Source organism: Perca flavescens, chromosome 3 (genome assembly GCF_004354835.1).
Source record: "Perca flavescens isolate YP-PL-M2 chromosome 3, PFLA_1.0, whole genome shotgun sequence".
Taxonomy (NCBI): domain Eukaryota; kingdom Metazoa; phylum Chordata; class Actinopteri; order Perciformes; family Percidae; genus Perca; species Perca flavescens.
In genome coordinates this window covers 2,838,632-2,861,210 of record NC_041333.1, presented here as the reverse complement: position 1 = coordinate 2,861,210, position 22,579 = coordinate 2,838,632, and the positions used below count along the sequence as shown (strand labels likewise).

The 22,579-nt window shown below is 40.2% G+C and overlaps 2 protein-coding genes across 13 annotated transcripts in view; both read right to left on the bottom strand.

Moving 5' to 3' along the window:
• Positions 1 to 18,228, bottom strand: part of nbeab (neurobeachin b) — a 280,354-nt gene extending 262,126 nt beyond the window's left edge. For 5 of the 6 annotated variants that reach the window (XM_028573290.1, XM_028573293.1, XM_028573295.1 and 2 more), the window contains exon 1: positions 17,225 to 18,201. In XM_028573290.1, the coding sequence (XP_028429091.1) occupies positions 17,225 to 17,500 (276 nt within the window). In that variant the 5' untranslated portion in view covers positions 17,501 to 18,201. Of the gene's footprint in view, positions 1 to 17,224 lie in introns of all 6 variants that reach the window. The other variant, XM_028573291.1, reaches the window with a different exon arrangement.
• Positions 18,229 to 20,625: 2,397 nt separating this feature from the next.
• stard13b (StAR related lipid transfer domain containing 13b) overlaps positions 20,626 to 22,579 on the bottom strand; it is an 88,213-nt gene continuing 86,259 nt past the window's right edge. For all 7 annotated transcript variants that reach the window (XM_028573151.1, XM_028573153.1, XM_028573150.1 and 4 more), the window contains 2 exons: positions 22,398 to 22,574; positions 20,626 to 21,855 (listed from right to left, as the gene is read on the bottom strand). In XM_028573151.1, coding sequence (XP_028428952.1) covers positions 21,738 to 21,855; positions 22,398 to 22,574 — 295 coding nt within the window. In that variant the 3' untranslated portion in view covers positions 20,626 to 21,737. The remainder of the gene's footprint in view (positions 21,856 to 22,397; positions 22,575 to 22,579) is intronic.

The window sequence follows — 22,579 nt, the reverse complement described above, 5'->3', positions numbered from 1 at the left end:
TCATTGTGGGACTGGCTCTAGTGGCTGTAATTCCGCACCAAGGCTGAATTTCGGGAAAGAGACTTCAGATACAGTATTAGAGGACCACTAAGGTCTATATAAAAGAGACTTCAGATACAGTATTAGGGGACCACTAAGGCCTATATAAAAGCATCCAAAGAACACCAGGTCATGGGACCTTTAAATATGCACAATTGTAATAAAATACAGAGAGAAGATTTAAATGGAGTCTCTTAGAAGTGAGTAAGCCACCTGCCTGTAGGATAAATGGCTTTGTATAAACATTCTTTGTAGTCAGAGGCATCCTGTAGCGCTTCTCAAATCTGGAGAACAAAAGATGTAGCCTAAGGTTCCTCTGAGATGCACAGAGCCCTTCTCCTCACCCCTTTGTTCAAAAGAACCCCAAACTGGCTCTGTGGCCATCTGATTTATTTACTGGCCACATTGATGATCCTCGCCACTATCCTCCTATATTTAATGTTCAGGTTACTTTACCAGGTATATATATTCTATGACGACACTTTTAATGAGGGATTTATAGTAGAGCCCGACCGATATATCGGCGAGCCGATATTATCGGCTGATATTAGGCATTGTACAAACTACCGTTATCGGCATTTAAAAATCGGGCTATAATTTATAGGCTTGAAAAAATGTACTTGGCTTCCGTAAAAGCTATGAGGTAGTAGGCAAATAAATGTAATCGAAAAACACAATCCACAATCTCACAGAAACTAAGTTTACCATCCTAGCAAGCCCGACTCCTAAAAATTGTTTACATACAACTAAACGTAATGCCAACAGGATTACTTCTTGAGTAAGCAGCTTGAAAAATTTTTAACATATCAGGCAAAAGACAGGTGGCAAAAAAAATAAGACACTGAACGTTTCAGTAAAATTATATCTGACAACGCATTTAATTTGTTTTCGACAAAATATCAGAACTTAACACTCTAGTGCGGTAGATACGCAGGGCTCGAGAGTGCGACCAATTTGGTTGCAAATGCGACCAAAATTTGTAACATTTTTCCTAGGTTGCACCTAACGTCCTCGCATCCGCTGCCTCTCCACAAACAAAGCGATGTTGTTTATATCGATATGGTTTAATGTTGCGTTACATGACCCATTCCTTCTGGAAAGCTGTGCCTTGTTTGGATCTCTCCTCCGCGCAGCCCCGCCCACATTCACTCACACACGGCTCCCCTGCAACATGGAGAGACACAGTGCCGCCGGTCCCAACTCCTTACATTTGTCTACAGTTTTAATTGTTATTAACACAGCTGTATATTGTTTAAGTGCCAATATTATGCTCATTTTCAGGTTCATAACGGTGTTTTAAGGTTGTACCAGAATAGGTTTACATGGTTTAATTTTCAAAAAACATCTTTTTGTTGTACTGCACAGCTCTCTCTCACTGGTGCAGATCCTCTTTTCACCTGGTTTCTGTTTTAGCTACAGAGTAAGACCTCTTTTCATCTTCTTCTTCTGTACTATCTTTGATTGCATTCACACATGCTCAGTAGCTCAGATGTAGAGCATGTCAGCTAGCTAACTCTAGAGACATTAAAAGAAAGCCTGTTTCTCCAACTTTGGTCAGTTACAAGGCAGGATTAGCTGGGAGACTTCTAAATGAGGGTGCACATGGAAGTAGTTCTTTTGTAGATTATGGTGAACTTGTGTGTTGTAGCAGTGCTTTGCTATTGAGGACGACGTAGCATGCTAGTGTTAGCATGCTAACGCTAACGCTACAAGCTAACGGTTGTGGTTAGCCAGCTCATTTCGGACTGTGATGTCACAGTCCGAGCCGATTTTGAACAGCTCACTAGGAGACTGAAGGCAGGACACATTCAGAAACCAGATCTCACTCAAAACACCATGGATGGATTTTTTTCAAAGTTTGTATGTGTGTGGAAGCACCAGAGTGCAAGTCCAAACCTGTATTGGTACCAGTGTTTCCGCTGGTAACTCTCTGTTATTGCGGCCGCCACGGCAAAAAACACAGAAGTTATTAAATGCAACTAACTTCAGTTCGTTGAGTGATAGCGTGTAAGACTAGGCTATTTATTTTAGATAACTTTCATTTACATGTGTTGCAGCTGTATATTTTTAAACTGGTAAAGGAAACCCTGTCTTTAGTATTTTATTTATTATTATAATCACAATCGGTTTTAATAAAAGAGCTTGTGAAAAGTGGCTTTAACTGAATATTTAGCCCACTTTGTAAAAAAGTACAGAGCTATATATCGTGTATCGCCATTCAGCGTTAACGGCGATGCGAGGAAAAATTTGGGTGCACCTAAATTTTGTGCTGGTGCACCTAAATTAAAAAAGTTAGGCACACCAGTGCAACCAAGGCAAAAAGTTAGTCTGGAGCCCTGATACGTGTCACTTCATTCACTCAAAAAAAGATAAAATGTTGCCTCTTAACAAAATCCAGGCAGCAACAACATTTGATGTGATTGGGAAATCAATTTAGTTATACATAAACAGAATTTCTAAGTAACAAGGTTGACTTCTAGGTACTTCAAGTTGGTCATGACTGGCTGAGTGGCCAAGTCCTGTTTAGATCAAATAATGCTGACACACCAAGTCTGGAGAGCAGTCACACGGGGTTCAGGTAGGCCAACTGTCCAGTCACATCACTTATTAGCAAATTAGAGCCCTCAATCCACCTAAAAGTACAGTACAGGCCAAAGGTTTGGACACACCTTCTCATTCAATGCGTTATTTATTTTCATGACTATTTACATTGTAGATTCTCACTGAAGGCATCAAAACTATGAATGAACATATATGGAATTATGTACTTAACAAAAAAGTGTGAAATAACTGAAAACATGTTTTTATATTTTAGATTCCTCAAAGTAGCCACCCTTTGCTTTTTTGATAGCGCTGCAAACCCTTGGTGTTCTCTCAATGAGCTTCATGAGGTAGTCACCTGAAATGGTTTTCACTTCACAGGTGTGCTTTGTCAGGGTTAATTAGTGGAATTTTTTCCCTTATTAATGGGGTTGGGACCATCAGTTTTGTTGTGCAGAAGTCAGGTTGATACACAGCCGACAGCCCTATTGGACAACTGTTAGAATTTATATTATGGCAAGAACCAATCAGCTAAGTAAAGAGAAACGTTCATCATCATTACTTTAACAAATTAAGGTCAGTCAGTCCGGAAAATTGCCAAAACTTTTAATGTATCCCCAAGGGCAGTCGCAAAAACCATCAAGCGCAACCGAAAAGCGAAACTGGCTCACATGACGACCACCCCAGGAAAGGAAGACCAAGAGTCACCTCTGCTGCTGAGGATAAGTTCATCCGAGTCACCAGCCTCAGAAATCGCAAGTTAACAGCAGCTCAGATTAGAGACCAGATGAATGCCACACAGAGTTCTAGCAGCAGACACATCTCTAGAACAACTGTTAAGAGGAGACTGCGCAAATCAGGCCTTCATGGTCAAATAGCTGCTAGGAAACAACTGCTAAGGAGAGGCAACAAGCAGAAGAGATTTGTTTGGGCCAAGAAACACAAGGAATGGACATTAGACCAGTGGAAATCTGTGCTTTGGTCTGATGAGTCCAAATTTGAGATCTTTGGTTCCAACCGCTGTGTCTTTGTGCGATGCAGAAAAGGTGAACGGATGGATTCTACATGCCTGGTTCCCACCGTGAAGCATGGAGGAGGAGGTGTGATGGTGTGGGGGTGCTTTGCTGGTGACACTGTTGGGGCTACCACAGCATCCTGCAGCAACATCCCATCCCATCCGGTTTGCGTTTAGTTGGACCATCATTTATTTTTCAACAGGACAATGACCCCAAACACACCTCCAGGCTGTGTAAGGGCTATTTGACCAAGGAGGAGAGTGATGGAGTGCTGCGCCAGATGACCTGGCCTCCATAATGTTGTCAACCAAGAAGCTGGTTAAACCTGATTTAACCAAAAAAGCCTCAGATTGAGCTGACCAGAGAGACAAAGGAATCGTGGCCTGTATGTAAACCCCAAAGCCTGGTTAATTCACACCTCTATGCGAAAGTCCCAGCCAGAAGGGACAAGCCTCACAACTGGCAGGAAGTCAAAGAACTACAAGATTGTACTCTCGACAATTTCAAGAGTTTCGAGTCTTCCTATTGGGTCAGCGGGACCATAAACACAGCATGGATTCTTGACCTATAAATAAGCCTGATCACCCAAAATCCTGTTGTCTTCACTTGTAACTCACGTTGCTGACAGGAGGCGCGCAAGCGCTTGTGCTGAACTTCCATTTTCTGGGAAAGTGGATTTAATTTCAGTGGATCCTTGAAAACGCACCAGTGTTTTCATATCTGCAGTGAGAAGGAAACAACGTTTTTCTTCTCAAAGTTGACTAAACTTGCCCCTTGCTGCCCTTTTGGAGCGAAGTTTCTCCGTGGCCGCTGACGAGCGCCAGGGACCCGCTCTGTTTCATTTCTATGGAAATCTATGGACAGAAACAAACGGACTGAACGCACCGTAAGAAGGCTTACGTCTGGGCAGAGATAAGTAGTGTGTTTTATTAATGAGCAAAGGGTTCGCTACCACTTGTTGCCATTAATGTGATCTGTGATTTTAATTATGTACTGGTCTATATGTGATTATTAATCTTTTTCTGTGAATGTATCAGTGATCACGATACTGTTGATTAGGTTGTGTTAAGTAGCTGGGTATAACTGTAATCGCTACCTCCTAAGTCACTCCTTTCACGGAGTTTAGTTACTGTCCGCGAGATAATCGCGGTAAATCAGCTGTTAGCCACTAGAGTGGTTATAGTGGCCGTTTCCCTCGATAAGTCAAAAGTCTCAGTCTGTCCTAACTACACGTGTGGTCCAGACTTGAGGGGCTGAGGGAAACTGGGCATTTTCGATAACTAAGATCAGAGTGCCTCTTTTCTTTACATTTCTTCTCTTTCTTCTTTTACTAACACACACACACACACACACACACACACACACACACACACACACACACACACACACACACACACACACACACACACACACACACACACACACACACACACACACAACACAGGCTAGCCGTGTAGCTCCGGAGCTAACGCTGCTAGCTTAGCCACGTGGAATCGGCTTACGTTTGTACAGAGCTAACACAGGAACTACCATACTGGCTAAGCGTGCGCGTTGCCTAGCAACCCCCCCGGCTTCTTCAGCCCCTCCTCGTGCACCCAGCACCACTGCCGCCCTCTTGAGGCTAAATAGTTATGTGCAGCTCACCGGAGTAGCCATTTTGTAGTTTTGTGTTAGAACTACATTTCGACACCGCCACTCCTCTTTCACTCACTCTCTCTCACACTCACACAGACACAGATGTGTCCATGCTGCTTTGTTTTTGCTTTGTTTTTGGTTGTGATGTTGTTGTAAAAAGGTATATAAGTTTATTATTGAAGGATTATTGATTAGCTACTGATAATTGTGACGTTAATAAATCTTATTATACTTAATTAGCAGTTGCTTGTGATTATTTGTGTACTTGTTGTACAACCCCAAATCAAAAAACTGTTGGGACAGTATGGAAAACTCAAATAAAAAAAGAAAGTAGTGATTTCTAAATGTACTTTGACTTGTATTTCATTGCAGACAATGTGAACACAAAATATTTCATGTTTTGTCTGGTCAACTTAATTTAATTTGTAAATATATATCCTTTCCTGTCATTCAGACCTGCAACACATTCCAAAAAAGGTTGGGACAGAAGCAATTTAGGGCTAGTAATCAGGTAAATTGGTTAAATAATGATGTGATTTGAAACAGGTGATGTCAGCAGGTGATTGTAATTATGATTTGGTACAAAAGCAGCATCCAGGAACGGTCTATTCCTTTAGGAGCAAAGATGGGCCGAGGATCGCCAGTTTGCCAACAAATACGTGAGAAAATTATTGAAATGTTTAAAAGCAATGTTCCTCAAAGAAAGATAGGAAGACATTTGCTTATTTCACCTTCAACAGTGCATAACATAATTAAAAGATTCAAGGAATGTGGAGGAATTTCAGTGCGTAAAGGACAAGGGTGCAAGCCTAAGCTGAACAACCGTGATCTCCGGTCCCTCAGGCGGCACTGCATCAAGAATCGTCATTCATCTATAAGCAATATCACCACATGGGCTCAGGACTACTTTGGCAAACCTTTGTCAAGTACCACAATACGTAGTTACATCCACAAATGCCAGTTAAAACTGTACTGTGCCAAAAGGAAGCCCTATGTTAACAGTGTCCAGAAGCCCCGTCGACTTCTCTGGGCTCGGAGGCATCTGGGATGGACCATCACACGGTGGAAACGTGTACTGTGGTCAGTAGAATCAGTATTTAAGGTATTTTTTGGGACAAATGGACGCCGTGTGCTCCGGACCAAAGAAGAAAAGGATCATCCAGACTGTTAGCAGCAACAAGTCCAAAAGCCAGGGTCTGTCATGGTATGGGGTTGTGTCAGTGCCCTTGGCAAAGGTAACTTGCACTTCTGTGATGGCACCATTAATGCTGAAAAGTACATAGAGATTTTGGAGCACAATATGCTGCCTTCAAGAAGACATCTTTTCCAGGGACGTCCATGCATATTTCAACAAGATAATGCAAAACCACATTCTGCACACATTACAAAGTCCTGGCTGCGGAGGAAGAGGATACGGGTACTTGACTGGCCTGCCTGCAGTCCCGACCTGTCTCCAATAGAGAATGTGTGGCGCATTTTGAAGCGCAAAATGCGACAACGAAGACCCCGTACTGTTGCCCACCTTAAGACTTGTTTGCAGCAAGAATTGGACAAAATTACACCTGAAACACTTCATCACTTGGTGTCTTCAGTCCCTAAAACGTCTTTTAAGTGTTGTGAAAAGGAATGGCAACGTTACGAAGTGGTAAATGCTTTACTGTTCCAACTTTTTTTGAAATGTGTTGCAAGAACCAAAATAGAAATTTAGCTTTTTGAAAAATAAAACAATAAAAATCATGAGGAACATATTAAATTATGTGCTGTTGTATTGTCTGTAATGAAATACAAGTCAAAGTACATTTAGAAATCACTACTTTCTTTTTTTATTTGTGTTTTCCATACTGTCCCAACTTTTTCTGATTTGGGGTTATAATAATTGCTGGCTGAACCGGTCCGTGCTCGAAATCACCCCTTCCTTTGTTTCCTTTTAAAAGATTTTCACAGAAATGAGACTGGTCCACAGTTTGATTATTGGTCCCCAACTTGCAGGGTGGTGCCCCGTTTTGATTGTTTGTCGATTTGATAAAGTTATTAATAACCATATTCATAACTTTATTAATATTGATAAAAACATCTTTTGATAATTTGTCAATGGTCAAATCTGTACCCTATGGGAATCCAACAACAGTCACCGGACCCGAACCCAATCGAGACGGTTTGGGGTGAGCTGGACCGCAGAGTGAAGGCAAAAGAGCCAACAAGTGCTAAGCATCTCTGGGAACTCCTTCAAGACTGTTGGAAAACCATTTCAGGTGACTACGTCTTGAATCTTTATTTCTTTATTTCTTTATTAGGATCCCCATTAGCTGATGCAACAAATGCATCCGCTACTCTTCCTGGGGTCCACACATAACACATAACATGAATAAACAAACAATCCTACACCGAGACAGCTATTTCTCATAAAATACAAATATACATATATACACACTCACATATGGACATATACATGCACACACACATTAGTGTTAATTTCGTCAGATGAGACGAGACTAAATATGTTCGTCAACGACCTTTTTTTCCATGACTAAGACAAGACGATAACGAGACTGCTCCAATGTCCAAAAACGCTAAGACTAAATTAACATGCATTATTGTTGACGAAAAAAGACAAGACTAAAATGTTTTGCATAAAATAAAAACTAAGATAAAATCTCTCTTCATTTTTGTCTACAATCGTTGTCTCTACTTTTTCATCTTGAGATAAAATATTCAGCTGTTACCAGACCGAATAGCCTGCGCTTCTCTCTGATGCTCCTTAACGGACGTTAGAGTCAACCGAAACGAGAGTACGACAGTCTGCAGCTGCCGTTGTCTGAAAAACAACACATGTTGCGTTCACTTGAAATAAGCCTCGCCAGTTTCGTGCTGCATTTATTTTATTGTAAAATATCCGCCCATGCAGTGGTTGTTTTTGTCGTTTACTGGTGAAATAAGGAAGAGGCTCAATATTTATATAACTTTATAGCATTTATTTATTTTTATAACTATCTGACTGAAATAGTTAGCAGAAATAATTTATTTTAAAAAAGACTAAAATGTTTTGACTAAAACTAGACTAAAATGGCGAGACTTTTAGTCGACTAAAACTTGACTAACAACAAATTTTGGCACAAGACTAAGACTAAATTAAAAATAGGTGACAAAATTAACACTAACACACATATACCTCTACATACACATACAATATACTCTATCTACCAATATAAGTTAACATAAAAAATTCTTTTGTTTTTTAAAACTCATATTTTGAATTTTAGCAATATAACCTGGAAGAGAGTTCCATTCAACCATAGCTCTATACAACCCTGTACGTTGTTTTGAGTTTGTTAATGCTCATCAAGAGAATGCCAACAGTGTGCAAAGCAGTAATCAGAGCAAAGGGTGGCTACTTTGAAGAAACTAGAATATAAGACATGTTTTCAGTTATTTCACACTTTTTTGTTAAGTACATAATTCCACGTGTTCATTCATAGTTTTGATGCCTTCGGTGAGAATCTACAATGTAAATAGTCATGAAAATAAAAAGGAAACGCATTGAATGAGAAGGTGTGTCCATTAAGGGTGTGACGAGATTAAAACGTGACGAGATTTCTCGTCGAGGTGAAAAGTTGTCTCGTGAGGCGATGTTATGTCAGCGTGATGGAGCGTGAAATTACTATTGAAGATCCCCCTGCCACTTTTAAATCATTTGTGTGGCAACATTTTGGTTTTCCTGTGGAAATAATAAACGGCAAAAGAGTGACAGACAAGACGAACACAATATGTAAACATTGTAGGAAAAAAATGCCGTATACCGCGGCTAACACGAGCACTATGCAAAAACACTTACAGCACCACCACAGCTCTCTACTAACTACTGCACCCGCGACGAAAACATTAAAAGGGCAAACAACTCTAAAAGCCTTTGCATCTCTGCCACCGGTAAGTGCAAGAGCCACGGCAATAACAAGGGACATAGGCGTTTTCATTGCAGCTGATATGAGGCCATTTTCTGTGGTGGAAAATGTTGGATTTCGGCGACTCCTCCACACACTGGAAACGAGGTACGTCATCCCATCACGCGCGCATTTAACTCGCACTGTAGTCCCAAACCTCTACAAAGAAGCCAAGGTCAGTTGAATAAAAAACTATTTTCCATTCATATATTTCATCATTGAGGATTTCTTCAAATTTTTTCTCGTGGAGTAAGTGTCTCGTCACACCCCTAGTGTCCATACTTTTGGCCTGTACTGTATGTATTTGGACTATGAACATATATATCCACAAGTAGACAATTGAAACTCCACAACTAGCAGACTGGCTTCTAGTTTTGAGGTGACACCTTGCTACCATCATGCCACGGATTTTAAATTTTTTTTTTAAAGAATTTTTTGGGGGCTTTTTCGCCTTTAATCAACAGGACAGCTAGGTGAGAAAGGGGAGAGAGAGGGGGGGGGGAAGACATGCAGGAAATCGCCACAGGTTGGAATCAAACCCTGGGCCACTGCGTTGAGGCATAAACCTCCAAGTATATGTGCGCCTGCTCTACCCACTGAGCCAACCCGCCCACCTGATTGTTTTTAAAATACGCACAACTGTAATAAAATACAGAGAGAAGATAAAAAAGGGAGTGTCTTAGAAGAGAGCAAGCCACCTGCCTGTGGGATAAATGACTAGTCAGAGGCATCCTGTAGCGCCTGCCAGAATTTATCTTCTCCAATCTGGAGAACAGAGGATTTAAAGGTTCCTCTGAGATTAACAGAGCCTTTCTCCTCCCAAAGAACCCCAAACTACTTGTTAAATGTACTGGCTCCAAAAAATATTCAACAATAATACAGAAACAACCATCTAAGAAGATTCCTAGCAACCCTGACTCCTAAAATCTGTTTAAATGACTAATTTACAACACCAAATGCGATTTAGTGTGAAACGTAACATCAACAGAATTACTTCTTGAGTAAGCAGCTTGAAAATAAAAATGTATATATCAGTGACACTGAATTTATCATTGAAATTATATCAGACGACATATTTCATTTGTTTTCCACAAATGATCCAAAAATACAATATCCACTTACTGTACAGCATTAGTAAAACTTGTTTATGGATAGGTTTGGTCACTAGCAGCACTTGCACAGGAAAGATCATGGTATTGGTTTAATAGAGAAAGAGTCTGCAGTGACATAAAACACAAGACTTTCTAACCACAAACAGGACTGAGGATGCAAACCCGGTTTGTAAAGGTGCTGCGCTCTGTATGCCCATCATCCACCACAACCAACTCCCTGACACGCTGGTGCAGTACATATGGTAAGTGTCACTTCATTCACTCAAAGAAATAGATGCCCTCTGCGGGAAAGCGATTTAGTAATAACAGAATTTCTAGGTAGGGGATTCCTAGGTACTTCAAGTTTATTATTAAGTGCTGAGTGGCCTATTAAAAATCAGATAATCAGCTAAAATCCAGTGCACTCTGCGGACACAAGAGGTGCATTTCACTTCCCTTATTCGATCGCTCCTCGGTCCTCGGCTGAACCGGAAGTTGTTCTGTCGCTCCTTCGTGAAGACCGTCTCAAAGCTCTTACTTATGCCCCGCGGAGCGAGGATCGAGGAGGGATCCCCGAGGAGCTATGAGCGAGGACACACGAGAGCAGCCGTCCCGGAAACCGTGCAGCTGAAAGGGTTGCTAACTCTGCACGTACGCGTCAGAGGAAAGGACGTCTCATCGCTCTATAAATCACATTTCCTTGTTTGCTCTCTCCTGCCACGATTTCCTTGCGTCTCTCTCGTGCTTCCTCGGTGGGACAGACTAAGACGTGAAAAAGGGAGGCAAGTGGAGGAGTCGGGGCTGCAATGTAAGGGAAGTGGGATGTAGAGCAGTCACACATGGTTCGCATGTATGCCAACTCTCCAGTCACATCACCCTGATACAAAAAGCCAGCATCCTGATTAATTAGGCTTTCGATACAACAATAGGTCTGTGAAAAATGTGTTTCACCTTAGGGCTTTACATTCTTTATTTGGTTCTGATTCAGTAAAACTGCAAAAGCATGTTGTAATCAGAAACAACAAGGATCAGTGATTACTAATCATAGCCCAATGTGCATCATTGTGCCTGACATAATTGTAGCAGCATATGTAATTCAATTTCTCATTGAAAGTATCTCAGCATGCTTGTGTGCTTAATATCTAAGCAGACAATTTTAAAGTCATATCAAATAAGCAATAAATCAGCCTCTGTAAAGGACTGAGAAAGTAACAGAATCCCCTGTAAAATCACTGACACATTGAGAAGGGAATAGCGTAGCAGGAAGAGTTATCCACCTGTCAGTAGATTAGTTTCTGGAAAAGTTTCCAGTAAAACTGTATGTTTGGCAAGTGGTCGAGGATTTCATTCCTCCTTAGAGATTTGGCCAGCCAGGTGAAGCATGGAAAATAGTGGCTCTGGTCAGCTTGACTTCATATATAGGCTCTCTCTGTAGATGAGTTCCAACATCCATAATCTAGAAATGTATCAATCCACTCCTGCAGCAAAATCTTCTCCCGTTTTTTTACCCACTCAGTAGTATCCAAACTCATATTTTCCTCAAAATTTGTAAAAAAAATTGCATAAGCTTTTCATACGCAGTCCCCTGAGACACACATAATCAACTGTAGTCGCAACTTACAAACATAGCAAGCTAACCGCAGGAGCTACGAAACAGGAGCTACCAAACTGTATTTTGCAATATTTTTAAAGTTGGGTAAAATATGAAGATGTAGAGCATGATCATTCAAATGGATAGTGGGAACGTGGATTATGTTGCAGGTAGCAGTGGTTTGACACACATTTTGATACTTTTTCCCACCTTTAAAACAGTGGCCCTCATTTATCAACCTAACGTAGAAACCAGCGCAGATATGAGCGCAGAAATCATCTTACGACAGGCTTCACGTGGGATTCATGAAACGTTCGTATCACACCAATCTGAGCGTAAGAATGGTCGTACATTGATAAATGCGGCGGCTGGAAACGATCGTCATTTAAATATCACGCCCCAATATATTCTGGGTTTTGAGGCCTCGCCCCTACAATTTACGACATGGCGAGATGTAATCCGGCTGAGAAGCAACACTTTTCAGAGGTGGAGATTGAAACCCTGATATCTCCGGTTCATTTGCACTAACGTGTGGACTATTTGGCAGCCTGAAAACTGGTATTAAAGGCTGTAGAAAGAATGGGGAATGGAAAGAGATCACTGATGCGGTCAGTGTTGCCGTAGTAAATCGGACTCCAGCTGAAGTTAATTTAATTTATACATGCTTGACATATGTATTCTATAGCCCTAATAGTAATATACAGGCTTCTATTGCAATCTCTTAGGCCTACATGTAGGTGTACATATATTTAAATAAACACACGGTAGCGGAGTTTATGCAGTGTCTTTTATTTTACTCGTGTTTTTTTTCATGAGTCAGAACGAGGCAACAGCTGAGGGAGAGTGCGTGTCCTCCACCCCCCCGTGCTGGACCACCACCCCGACCCTGTCTCCTGACAGCAGAGGGGCTGGAAAAACAAGCCGAAATATCTCAGTCAATGGCAGAAATAAATCGTTCACTTGAAAGAGAAACAAAAACCTGAAGAATAAATAAAAATGTTGTCCATTGTCATGTTTCCTGTATTGAATATCATTGCCAAACATAACACTATAGGCTACCTTTTAAAAGCGAGGAATAATAATATCCTGTCTCCTTGGTATAGCCCCCAGTTGGGTCTGTTCTGGACACTGCTCTCTGGGCATCGGCTCATCTGGCTCCATCGCTACATTTGTGGCACCGTGTTTTCCTGCGCGATGTTGTGCAGAACCCCCCCAGGCTAAAACAATGTTTCAGACCGGCGCATAGAGGTCTTCTAAAAGAGCCAGATCTGCCATTTCTGATACGTGATCAACTGATGACTTCTCCTTCTCCTGTTAAACTGATTATATGCTGGACCGCAAGTCCACACTGACTCGAAAACTTGCGTACACGAGTTCAGACCAGACGTGAGATTTTTTCGCAGCCTACGCTCATGTTCAAATTGATAAATGCTGAGCTTTGCATAAGAATCGGCGTACGCTCGTACTACGCCCGTTTTAGGTCGTACGCACGTTTCAGAAATGAGGGCCAATATAACCACCAATCCATGCAACTGGTATTAAATTCAAGTGGATCACAACTCCGCCAATGGAAGCCAAAATAAGCTTGGTAATAACTCTGACCTGACATAATAGTCAGGGTACAGTGCACTTCATGCTTTTTTGTTTACATCAACCAGGTGTTCACAGCACATGAGAACTCTGTTACTCCCACGTCAGGATTAAGATGAAAGATGCCGTGAGAGCTTTTTCCTAATTTCATAGGTCACACTTTTCAAAATGTTCTCTTTTCACAGCACACTCCATTATCCATTAGATCATACTTGACTTTGATCATGAAGATGCAGGCTGTTGACTAATGCAACTTTCTCTTCTTTTGTCAGAGAAGTTCATTGAACGATTCATACCAAGTGACAATTAGCAAAGTAGAAAAACCCACTCTTACTTTCTCATCTTGGAGAAAGCTGTGAGTCAGCTGATAGGTCGCAAAGGGGGTGACTACTGTGAATTGCACATCTGAGTATGAGACAAATCTAGTCCGTTTCCAACTTTATGGTTAGAAACAACAAGCAACAAGCAATATTGTCTTGCTTTTGCCAAATTTGATTAGGTGTATGACCTAAGTTCATGGTCAGAGGTTAAGTGCAGCCTTAACCTTATGTATTAATGTAAATAAATAAAAATGTTTATTTATATTTATATTTTTTGCTGCTTTTAAATGTCTTCTGTATCCCTGTACGGTGTCCTTTAGTGCCGAGAAACATTATTATTAACCCTATGTACAGCTGAAAGCAGCAGCTGATGATTCGACTGAAAAGGCATAAACTACTTGATGACCATAGTGTTTCCTACCTTAGGGACACTATTTTGACCTAATGCTCTAAAATCTAACACACTAAACTAAGTACCAAGTAGGTCTATTGTTGCTGACAATTTTCGGGCTATTTAAAGCCAAAGAGGGCACATACAGCGTCAAAAACAACCTTTTTTCAAGGTTGACAGGAAGACAACACAAGGGTTAAGGCCAATATCGATACAAATATTTGGTGATTTAAAAATCCGATATTCCGATATATCGGCCAATTTATATATTTTTTTTAAATCCAGAAACGTTTTACAAAACATAAACAGATTTCCCTAACATTAGTTATTTGTAGTTATTTATGAGTCCTCCCTAAAATAATATGATAATGCAGTTTAAAAATAAACTTGTTTGTTTTATTGTCATAACAGAGGAACATCAAAATATATTACATTTCTAATAAATAAAATGTATAAAAATACAAACTTAAGACATGAAACTTAAAGTCCTTTGAACAAAAACATCAGAGTGTTGCCAACAGGGACGTTGTAGAGCGCCCTCTGGTGGACAAACTCTGCAACGCGAACACTCAGAACATGGTTGAAGGGGGTTTCGTCCGTTTTTATTTTATTTTTTTAAACATTCATTTGTCAGTCATTATAAATGCCGATACTGATAGTTAGGAAAATGCCTAATATCGGCCCGCCGATATATTGGGACTAGCACGTTATTCTGTTGGGATTATAGTATTAAAATAAAATGTTTTGATGTTTATATTATTGGGATTTTTGCCATATGTGTGTATGTAAACTGTTTGCCAGCTTGTCAACCCGTAAATAAACAAACTGTCTTAGAAACAATATTTTGACTTCTACTCGTAATGTGTTTGGAAAGCCTCCAGATCCCATGGCCCTGAACAGGAATGATGCAGTAAATTAATTAGGTAACGGCATTTTGACTGGAGAACTCTGGTACAGAGTGATGTACATACAGAGCTGCTTTTTCTTCTGAAGGCATTTTGCGTTTACTTCAACTAAGATTTATCTTTCTGATGGCCGGGGCCCATTTCAAAAATCAACACATCTCAAACACCGAAGGAAGGTTTCAGCAGGCAGTACAACAACGGCAGCTAAATAACAAAACAAAAAAATAAGAAATTAAATAAGACCCTTTTCATGATAGAGGATGCTGGTATGAAGATCTAACTACATTTTTTCCCCAAGATGCTCCTCAGAGGAGGAGAAAAACATTATATTTTCATTATTCCACAAATTGGACCCCATGAGATTCAGTTACGAATCCTGCTGGATCTTCAGGCCCTCTCTGAACTTCAAAAATAACCTGGACTTATAAGCATAGAAATGCATGCAGTCATGGCATCTTACAGACAGGATGGTTGTTTGCATGACTGTCCTCCACCCTCACCCCCTAGTATTATCCATGCACATTTTGTGATGCCATTTGGTCCAAAGATTGCTGCATTAAATGTGGTTAATTTGTATTTACATAATTTGGGTGGAGGTTGTATTTATGTTTGCAAACACATCAAGTAGAATCAAATTCACCCGATATCTTAAATAGCTAACCACAGCAAAGCACTAATTAAATCTGTCATTCAAAAGTTTGGGACCTGTATGACTGAGAAATGTTTTGATAAAGTGTACTCTTCTGTATGTTACATACAGTATAAGAGCATGAACAAACTATTCTGAAATATAATAATGCACAGAGGAGCAAAAGGCAGCTGTGACATCAATGCTCTGCCTTCAATGGCTCAACAGAATAAAACAAAATGAAGAAATTATTAAATTTGATGGTGCACTGTCTAGACAATAAGTGTTAATAAAACATCAGTGTAGCCTACAGTGTGGTATTCCGTGTGCACATTTCCTGTGGAAATAGCACTGCAAAGTTTGAGGGGGCAAGGTGTCGGAGACTATGGCAGTTTACCTCTCATGTGTGAACATGCCAAGGGCTACAATTTGTCTTGCTTCACAAAGGGGATTTCTGTTGTGCCAGAACAGGTCGTAATTAATCTCTGGTGTGCTAACAAGGGGCGGCCAACTATTGCAAACAGGCTCTGGTGTGCTAGTCCTGTAGATGGTCAAGGCCGGCTCTAAAGTCTCTTCACATCATGTTGAAACTGTACCAGCACACCATCGGCTCAAATCCCCAACCACCTTACTCTGACAATCATTACTTTGATGACTCACTTTGCTGCAGCTTTAATAATAGGCTAATAATAATCATACAATGACTTATGAGAATGGACTTTCCAGGCTTGTTTAAAAAGTGGAGAAAAAAACAAAGCTATACACAAAATACCTCTCCTAGGTCAGTATCAATCTGGGTAGAAGGCGATGGCCATTACATTTCCACAAATACTCAAACTTAAGTTAGGAGCAGGTCCATCAAGGATCGCTTCCACCACGCTGCTGAGGATCTGCAGTCTGCACTAGCCAAATTATCACCAAACACTGACCACTCCTTGAATCCTCAAGGCTAGCAATTCTGGGCTCCCAGAAGACACCCTAAAAACTAATCCCTGGCATGTTATGGAGGCCCTTAGCTCCAGGCCTGCCTCTAACTAACCTGCCTCTGCTCACTTACATCACTGCATTTCAACATAAATACCGTTTGAAATAAAGTGTGCACCAGCAGGCTATAAAGCACTCACATTGCACTTTAATCCCAGCAGGTATGCACTTTACCTTCACTGACATCATCATCCACACCAGTGTGCCTCATTTACAAGCAAACACTGGAAGTTGAGACTTTGTTTAAGCTGAAAACTTGAGAACTGGCTTTGTATTAGTAGGCTATATGCCCTCATCCTCAACCCACCTCGTCTGTGTGCATGTGGGACTTTTGGATGTAGGCTAAGCGGTTTCCTCTCACATATCCCGGGGCATTTATATAGGCTACTGAAAACAATTGAATAATCATTTGCACAGTCTCGATGTTAAAAAAAAAAAAAGCATTATTTAGCCATATGTCAACATTATACTCAGTTGTTGTTGTTGCCACCGAATAACATTTCTGATTGAGAGTAAAGCAATAGTCTTGGGGGGGAAAAAAAACCGTTTACTTACCAAATTCAGCACCGTTTCAACAATATCCCGGTTGTTAACCTCTCCGACCCGGATCAGTCCGATGACAACTGCAAATTTCATTTTAATATTCCGGATTGGAACCGACGGATTGATAATACCAGCCGGGAGTACCACTGAACCTGAACCGGACATCATCATTGTCTCACCGGGGGCAGCGGAGACTGCAGCCGCGTGTTGCCTGTGACCTGGAGGAGGTTGTCGGTCCGAGAGCGACATCGACCCCGGCATTGTCACCGGCGGTCTCTCGCTTGTCATTTCCACCCAAAACCGGGCGGCTTCAGAAGCTAGTTACACGCTTTCTCCTTGTAATAAATCCAATCACTGCTCAGGAAACATACACAAAAAAAAGAAAAGAAAGAGAGGAACACAAGCCAAGCCGTGACAAACAAAAACACAAACAAGAAATGCCTCTCTCTTTCTCTTTTTTCTCTCTCTCTCTCTCTCTCTCTCTCTCAGTAAAATCCACTCTCGGGAGTTTCGGTTAGAGAGTCCGATGTGTTGTCGGTACCAGCCGGTTACTGAGCTGACTGACCTGCGCTGTGTATACAAAGCTGCGTGCATGTGAGAGTGCCGCTCTCTATAATGCGCGTCTCCGCGTCTGTGCTGCTGTCACCGCCATGTTGCCGCCCCCTGCCTGCGCTGGATGCGATGACGGAGGTGGAGAGAACCGGAGCTCCGCTGGCAGGTCTATCCACCGGGCAGGTGGGAGCAGCGGAGTGCTTCTTTGAAACATGGTCACTTGGTATTACCTGGCCAAGCAGAAGCAGCGGGTTTATATGGCAATCCACATCTACGCCTATGTTTATAAAGTTAGTCTGTTAGTCGGTCAAGCCAAACCGGTAGATTAATTACCGTTGATAGTTAAACTAAATCGAAAAACATTATCGATCTACAGCACACAAATGGAGCCTACGCCTTACAATTCTGCCAGAAAGCGTCTCCCACGTGCGAATTAGCCAGATGGGTTTCATTTCCGAAACAAAGATGGCATCCGGAAGTTACCTGACTTGTGTTTCCTGGTGGAATGCATATAGATAAATAAAAATAATACAATTAGCTGGTTAAAAAATAAATATCCAAAATGTGAGTTGTCATAGTTAACTAGGACTATAGTTAGTCATAAAAGCATGTGTGTAGTCTACCTAATGGCATTAATAATGGCTTTGTTCTATTTGGTTGCCCCAGTAGTGAGCTGCTTGCACACATGGAATGATTAATAATAGTATTACTATTGGTGTGTATAGATAAAATAAGATAGAACTTTTTTTGTTCTGGGAAAACTGCAAAGGTACACCTGCAATCCAATCAGAAATGAAATATTTCCGCTGCAACGGCTCATCAGAGCATATTAATTTAGTCCATCTTACTCTGAAGGATTTCAAAGTGGTGTCATATATTTTCAGTCCTGTGTTTATACTCCTCTGTCTGTAGGCCCTTTGATTATTATTACAAGTATTACAATGGATATTAGGTTAATTAATTTCTATACATTTTAATGACAAATAGTGTTGACTTGGCTTTTATCAATAGGTCAATTATTTGATTAAGAGACTTTGCTGCAACACTCAGCCATTCAGGCTGTCTTTTTGACCATGCATGAATTGCACACTTGAACACTGTGCCTGCACTAATGCAAACATCTGACTTGAATTATTATTATTATCCTACAATTTCTTCCTCGCTTCACATAAATGTATGATGGTTTCATTACAGTTTGAGCTTCAGGTGTGTACAGTTCATTGATCAGTCTGTAAGGCACAAAGGTGACCCTGGATAGTCATATGCAAAGCATTACAACAAATCCTATTACAGTGCGATTAATTCCCTTCGTTTTCTCCCAATGATCCTGGTGAGTTGGTAGCAAGGTCAGATCGTTGACACATCACTTTGAACTGGTAATTACAGAAAATATTAGTGGAAGTTCATTAATTGCTTTGTTTAACTTTTTTTTAATGATCCTGGTTTGCATCCATAACTGTTGTCCATGCATGTTTCCATTTACAGATTTTTAATTTTTATTAATCTCCAGGCCAGAAAAAGGTTTATTTTAAAATGAATTATTAATTTCAATAATGAGGTTTATTTTCCCTTTTAATAAACAAATTACCAAAACATCACTTGCAAGTACTGTAGATAATAAGTTAACAACTAATAATGACAAAAAGACACCAGGTTCCAGTGGTTATATAAAAGAGACTGAAACAGACAGCTTGGCAACAATCCTGTCCATCGTCCTGAATGACAGCCAGAAGCTGAGCTTGCATTCCATGACCTCATTAAGCTGATCTGTGTCAGCATGGCTCCAAAGAGGTAGATATAATGTCAGGCCTCAACTGGTCCTATAATGTATATTACTGTGCAGTTTTTATATTTTATATTACATTTCATTAATGCATTAGAGCAATTGTCAATTTGATTATTTAGCTTGCTCACCAATGTGATTGAAAGAGTTCATCTTGTGATTCTGGTTGTTTTAATGTCACTGTGGTCTTATGTGCTACAGACTAGGTTGAATTAGGCATACTTGCTTTATAGCTACTGTGTCCTTAAGGAAATACTCATTTGCATTTTTGTATTCTGTTGTCCCAACATAACACTTATCTAATAATGTCTAACTCAATTGCTCCTGTCCTGCCATCCCTTCTGTTAAACCTGCTGGTCCCCATTCCAATGAGAACCATAAACCCAGTGCTGAGGGTCAAGGGAGGGGGTTTCACTTTGCCATTCACACACTATACTGGCTAGGGAACTGAATCAGAGGAGCAGATCCAGGCTCAATAACCTGTGGCAAGTTCATGTAATGATTGTTTCAGTTAGGTCTGCAACAGCATCATCTCACTGTTTTCTGTAATGGTTTTAGTGACCATTAAAGTGATCCTTTTATATACTTTTAGCATGTCTGAGCTGCCATGGTCAAACTTTATCTCACTAGGGTTTTGAATAGATACCAAGTGGTAATAATTTTCCAAGCCATAATACCATAATGTATCTTACAGAATGGGTATAGATTTAGTTTGGCCTGAAACAATAGTAGTAATGGTACTAGTAGTTGCCGCATTAGCATTGGCATGAACACTTTCCTACAATATATCTTAGCAGTAGATATCTATCTCGCCCTCACTACCTGTTGAAAATAAATCCAAAATACCTGTGATAAAGGGGACTTTATTACAATAATATTGTCTCAGGGGAAAATTAAATGTGGCCACAGTAAAGATGAATATTCTGCTGATCAGAAAGGGCCATCTAGTGGATACAAATGCCATTCAACCAGGTTTGTGTGTGCAGCCCAAATGTTTGACTTTCCATACAATATGTAAGAAAAAGCCAGACAAAATGAATTACAATCTTCATTTGATTTTACTTTTGAATCACTGTTATGTTCGCATTAATAATGAGTTGAAAGCTCAATCAAGGTATCCATGCAATCGATCCACCAGTGTGGACGTGTTTCCTTTAAATGTCCAGTAGAGGTCCCTCTCATCCCAGATCAGTGAGCATTGAGTTTGTGCCAGTACAAGTCAGTGCATATGAGTAGTATACATGATTGTTGAACATAAACATCTTCGCAGAAGCATTACTGACACTGTTTATCAATTGTCCAAAATAGTTATTTAGACTCCTTCACAGGTTAGTAGACATCCATTACTGACTAATTTCTTAAAATGTCTTGTTTTGTCTTTTTGATGTGGCAGCAAGATGAACAATGATTGCCTACAAACATTTTATAATTTTGATAGTTTTATTAAAAAAATGATGTGTCTTGTACTTGACTGCACAATCCAGTACCCTTAAGCAGGTATGATCAAGTCAAACCTTAAGTCATTCTTTTCACAACCATGGGAGGTCAAAGTTGAATAAAATTACACCCATTCCAAAATGGCAATACTGAAGCAAAGTAAAACCAGCTTACAATTTAGTACCATGTGTACTACAGGAAGGTTGACACAGTGAAATAATCAATATATAGGATATTAACATATGTACTATTTAGCCCTTCACATATATACAATATATACATCTTGTTTGCATGGTCAGTATATTCACACATGTATATACAGACATTTGAGTCTACATCATAATAATTATAGCTTTAAATCTGAAATGAATAACAGCTTCCCAGAAGCGCTTAAGAGCATAAATGTCCTAGACATTGTAGATAAAAGAAACAGTAATACAATAATATTAAAGATAATAATTATAATATACAGGTGTAGCAACATCAAGGTCAATACAATCCTAATTGCTGAGGACATTGGCAGGATGATTAATTTCCCATTGAGTAATTATGCTCAGCACCTATAAGATGTCCTCTAGTCATTGTGCAAATACAGAGGAGATCAACATCATTTTCAGAGCATTTCTACTCTGGATATAAACCTGGAATAAACTGTGCTTTAGTTCTGGGGTCCTGTCTATGCTTTGTGTCTGCCTGTTAGCAGTGACTCAAAGGCTCAATCTTGATCTCAAGGCTGAGCAGACACAAAGAGGTTCAGATTTTGGTCTCTGGGCCGACTGTGATTAATGGCTGAAAGGAGTTGCGGATCCGGGCAGCTTCTGCGGCACAAAGGTGACCATAGGCTTTGTTGTACCAGTCTGGAGTCCTTCCCCTGAAATCAAAACAGTATATTTAATATAATATTGCATACATGCATTTACAAGGAGCTTCAAATAATTATCTTAAAAATGCAATTAATATCACATATAAAAATGCATTGATGTATTTTATGAGTAAAGGGAAAGGCAAGGCAGCTTTATTCGTATAGCTCAATCAGCAAAAAGCAATTGAAAGTGCTTTACATAAAACATTAAAGAGCAGTTAAAAACATTAAAAACCTCCGTTAAAGAGAATATTAAAACAACTAAAATAGAATAAGACAGGTATGAAATACAAGAATAAAAGTTACAGTGCAGTGTAAGAAATGATCAATTACTTAAAAAAGGCAGCATCAAAGAGAAAAGTCTTCAGCTTAGATTTAAAAGAACTGAGAGTTGCAGTGAAACTCGTTTTTTTGGGAGTTTGTTCCAGATATGTGGAGCATTAAAACTGAACTCTGCTTCTCCATGTTTAGTTCTGACTCTGGGGACAGAAAGCAGACCTTGCTAAAAGAGTTAGTGAGAAAATCTCTAATAAGATGCTTATGGGACTTACTTCAAGTCCACTCTGCAGATGTGAGTTAGTCTGGACTTCCCAGAGCCGCAGGGCTCTAGCAGGTAGTTGGACTCCAAGACTATAGCTCGTACCCCTCCAACAGGAGGACAATCCTGGTGCTCTATAGACACAGAAACCAGGGAGCAGGCGCCTTTGGGTAAGTCTGTCCTCCATGACCTTCA